General features: G+C 49.1%; 1 protein-coding gene across 1 annotated transcript in view; it reads left to right on the top strand.

Moving 5' to 3' along the window:
* LOC132460465 (ERC protein 2-like) overlaps positions 1–5000 on the top strand; it is a 15645-nt gene that overhangs the window by 5182 nt on the left and 5463 nt on the right. Inside the window, exon 3 of the mRNA XM_060055338.1 lies at positions 4759–4986. Within this exon, the coding sequence (XP_059911321.1) occupies positions 4759–4986 (228 nt within the window). The remainder of the gene's footprint in view (positions 1–4758; positions 4987–5000) is intronic.

The following is a 5000-nucleotide window of genomic DNA, read 5'->3' as shown; positions in this document are numbered from 1 at the left end:
AGCGAACCGCAATCGTCCTTTTAGGATCAATTAAGGATCAATAAAGGGATCTTCTCGGTGGACTTTTGCAGACTATCGAAAATGATCAATGAACATATCGGCGATTGAACCCTTTAGATATGAGATGCTCTACTCTAAATCGTAACCCTCAGTAACGGAGCCCTTTCAAAGGAAAGAAAGGCTGACCATGAATGCTTGCTATGCTAGAGATTGGACCATTTCAATGTTTGTTGTAAATAAACAGTGAAATGTCCTGTTTTGTTTAGTTTTGTTTAGTTTTTGTGCCACATAAAAGTGTGGGTGATACCTGAGCCCCCTTTGTTAGTACAAAGTGTTATGATGTTGACCTACACACACACACACACACACACACACACACACACACACACACACACACACACACACACACACACACACACACACACACACACACACACACACACACACACACACACACACACACACACATATGTTCTCAGTTCTTTGACCGATTGACACACATATCATTCAGGTCACCTTTTCCCAGACCCGGGTGAACGCTGAAGGAAGGAAAGTAACCAGGAAATGCCAAAGAATGTTTGAAGTGGAACTCTCCAAAGGGTAAACTGATCTGGAGACAGCAGATAGATTTACAGATAGTGGTGTCCCGTCTGACCTTCCAATATAGGCAGGACATGTGTGTGTGTGTGTGTGTGTTTTTTGTGTGTTTACATTGAAACCATGCGTTCTAGGATGAATGCAGTTTATCCTTTCTTAGACAGTTTGCCAGTTTGAATTAACAGACTTCCTCAGAACAAGCCTACACACACACCCACACAAACACACATAGTGTTCAGACATCAAGACCAGCAAGAAAGAACTTTTGTTTCTCCATGTGGGAATTCTCAGAGAGAGTATTCCCATCCCAGTGATCGATGGCCAACAGTCTCTGGTCCTTTGAAGATGAAGAAGGATTCATTTGGAGTTCTCGGAGGTGTTGGAGTTCCCTCTCTCTCTCGCCCTCTCTCTCTCTCTCTCTCTCTCTCTCTCTCTCTCTCTCTCTCTCTCTCTCTCTCTCTCTCTCTCTCTCTCTCTCTCTCTCTCTCTCTCTCTCTCTCTCTCTCTCTCTCTCTCTCTCTCCCTCTCTCTCTCTCTCTTTATCTCTCTCTCTCTCCCTCTTTCTCTATCCAAGCCTTTCGATGTTCTGCTCTACATGTGGAGGACAGTGAGGTGCGCAATATCTTTCCTCTCTTTTGTTTGCTCTTTGGATGAATTCAGAATCTCTCAGAGCGCCACGCCACGGACAGAAAGACAGACAGGCATGAGTAAACCAATCTGCCTGTTTAGATCAGGGCCACTGTGATAAACACTGCAATCATTTATTTTAACTCGGTGGAAGATAATACACACACGTGCGCACACACACACAAGCACACACACCACAGACAGAGACCCACACACATACACACACACATAAAAAAGGTTGAAGCTCTGGTTGAAGGAATGTCCTGCGCTGTAAAAATGCCGTACGTGGTCGATCCCCAGCTGCTTGTTTGTTTAAAGCCTTTTCTCCTGGACCCGGTGTCCATGTGTGTTAATGCAGCGGGCCACTGATTTAGTGAGGGTTTGAGGCTTATAGGCTGCAGCTGTGACTGCGGCTGTGGGATTGCCCGTGCCCTGTTTACATGAGCCATGTCACTTTGATACACACTGGGACACATGTGCACACACGCATACACACCGCCTTTCCAGTAACCGCCTCGGTGATCGACTGGCGCGCCTTGGCCCAGTGCTGCTTAATTACTCTCTCCTTCTCTTGTGTGACCCCGTCTGCTCGCTTCCTTCTTTGCCCCTCTCTGCTTTCTGCTCTTCGCTCCGTTTTATCTTCTCCTCTCCTTTCCCCTCCTCTCCTCTTCTCTCCTCCCCTCTCCACTCCTCTCCTCTCATCTCCTCTTCCTTGCTTTTCTTTCCTCACCTCTCTTCACCAATTCTCCCTTTCCTCCCCTCCTCTCCTTGGCTCCTTGCTCCTCCAGGCTCTCTCCTCCATTCTCTCCTCTGCCTGCCTCTCTTTCTCTCTCCGTATCTCTTCTCCACTCCTCTCTTTTCTTCCTCTCCCCTCCTCTTCCCTCCTCTTCGCTCCCCCTCCCAACTCCTCTCCTCTCTAACCGTCTCCTCATGCCTCCTCAACACTTCTATTCTTCTACCTCCTCCCTTTCATTCCCCTCCTCTCCTCGCTCCGCAACTCTTCTCCCTTTTGTCTCCTCCCTTCCTCTCCTCCACTTGCTTCTCCTCTCCCCCCCTTCTCTCTCTCTCCTCTCTTCTCCTCCCCTCCTGTCTCCTATCCTGTCCTCCCCCCCCTCTCGACCCTCTCCTCCTCTCCGCTCCCATGCCACCTGTGTCTGCTCGGGCCTGCCTGATCCACAGGCAGACCTGAAAGCCATTACCTTGCTGTTTACTCGGCCAACCCAATAATTAACACAAATTACACACAAACATTCCATACCAGAGGAACAGCATGCATAAACGTACAAGTCCACATCAAATTAAATATACATATAGCACTGGCAATGTTATTGTGTGTCCGTGGGTGTATGCATGTGTGTCTGTTTGTGTGTGTGCTTGCGTGTATGTGTGTGTGTGTGTTTGTGTGTGTGCATGTGTGTGTACGTGTGTTTGTGTGCAGGTGCATGTAGTGTGCGTGTACTTGTGAATGTTCATGAGAATAATTGCGTCTGATTGATATATATAAATGAGATGACCAAATGTGGGCTTTACTGACCACACAGAAAGACTTTTCCGAGTTCATTAATCAGCGCATTCACTTGGGTTTGGGTAAGTCATTAACTATCCATAAAGGCACACACATGCATGAACGTACATATACATACACACCGATCACACACACACACACACACACACACACACACACACACACACACACACACACACACACACACACACACACACACACACACACACACACACACACACAAACACGCACACACACACACACACACACACACACACACACACACACACACATACAGATTCAGAATCTATTCAGGAAAACCCATTATTTTTGCAACCAAATATGGTTGCAATCAGATCACAGGAAAAAAGGACTTTACATGATTAGCCTAGTTGACCTTTTCGCCAGGAAGCTTATTTTGGGAACTAAATAGCTAACTGCTAAACCCTCAGCCAGTGCTGTGAAATGTCCTGGAACAGTAACAACCCTCCAATTGTTGCATAGGTTTCATGGGCCTGGGAGAATAATTGTTCTTGGTGCAATCAGACAGGTGTCATTTTAATAACCAGGATGGTTCACACCTGCTAGTGTCAACACGCCAGGTCAGAGACGCCGGACTCCTCAACCCGACCTGTCTTTAAATACCAGTCTCATGTCCGTCTGAACCTTCCCCATTTCTCTCTCTCTCTCTCTCTCTCTCTCTCTCTCTCTCTCTCTCTCTCTCTCTCTCTCTCTCTCTCTCTCTCTCTCTCTCTCTCTCTCTCTCGCCCAACCTGGTGTCAATGTTCTCACCTTATCTTAATGGCGCCCTCTACAATTGGAGCTAATTGGTAGCCTTAGATGTCACGCCCGGCCACATCCTCTCCTCTGATCCCCTGACGACTCGTTTCCTCAAGTCTCGCCTCCTATTCCCCCTCCTCCTCATCCTCCTCCTCCTTATCTGGGCCACTCATCAGCCTGGAGGTATCTCCAGGCCGGCTGATGGGACCTTAATAGGAAGCAGTCTGCCCGAACCAGGGCCCATCCCCCAGCCGTAACCCACCCCCGCTTAAGACCCAACCACTGACTCAGCTCTTTGTCGCTTCCCGGATCCCGGCGGAAGTTTAGGGGTAGACACAACGCAATGAGAGGGATGAGAGATGCGGATGTATGAATCATCACCTTCAACTTGTACCCCCCGTCACCGACCCCACCTCACCTCCCCTCAACTCCCCCCCATCCCCCCCACCCTCACTGGCCTGAGCCACCACCCACCGACGCACACAGTGAACACACACGCACACACACGCACCTACAGTGAATACACAGTACACATCCACTCGTTGACTCACGGAGTCCCCAGGGAGTCTTGTGTCCCAGCCCGGGGAATGGAGCTCAGCCCATCTGCGTGTCTGCACCCACTCTGTCCGCGTCTATCTCCCCAGACAGCTGAGCGATAGGATGGCTGATTGTACATGCTAGTCCTCCACGGCTGCTTAGCTCCTTTCAAAGTAACGACATTTTCAGGATCCCTTTGTTGTTTTTTTAAAGCACAAACACCAATGTCTATTAAAATACCAGGCAAGAGTGAACACCATGACTGTAGGTATAAGCGCAGGATTGGCAGTGTCGATTGTAACCAAGACGTTTGAGATGATTTGGTTTCATTCGTCTAGACGGGGCCCTAGCCACAGGCTACGTGAAACAAACACTTAGCAACGATTGCTGTTCTCTCTGGGAGAGGGCTGCTCTGATTCAGTTAAATGCTGCCTGCAGTGTGGATGACATCTGCACTGTTTCATCAGTTCTCTGACTCACGTCATTACGGCCCTGTCAGACAAGATGTTACCGCCAGTGTACTTTTATTCTAATCGGCCACCGTCACACGTCTTAATCATTTCGATAGCCGCATTGAACCCTCTAGTTTCACATGGTTATTCCCTTTTCATTCACAGAGAACATAACCACTATGAATCATCAATGGCGTCGTGGCTGTGTCACCGCAGCTGGACGTTGGTTCATTTCCGCTCCTTGTTTTCTTTTTTTTGTAGACTCAGAGTCGGATGAAGCTGATTTCGGAAAACTACGAGGAAGACCACCACCATCCCCATCCTCATCCTCAGCCTCACCATCCTCACTACCAACACCCCCAACACCCCCAACACCCCCAACACCACCCTCACCAGCACCATCAACATCACCCCCACCAGGTGCATCAGCACCACCGGAGTCTCCCCAGGGGCCCGCCCCATGCCAACCACCGGCCCCCCGTGGACCAGGTCAGTGCTTGCAA

Source organism: Gadus macrocephalus, chromosome 1 (genome assembly GCF_031168955.1).
Source record: "Gadus macrocephalus chromosome 1, ASM3116895v1".
NCBI lineage: Eukaryota > Metazoa > Chordata > Actinopteri > Gadiformes > Gadidae > Gadus > Gadus macrocephalus.
The sequence above is the reverse complement of the archived record's forward strand: the minus strand, read 5'-3'. Positions and strand labels throughout refer to the sequence as shown.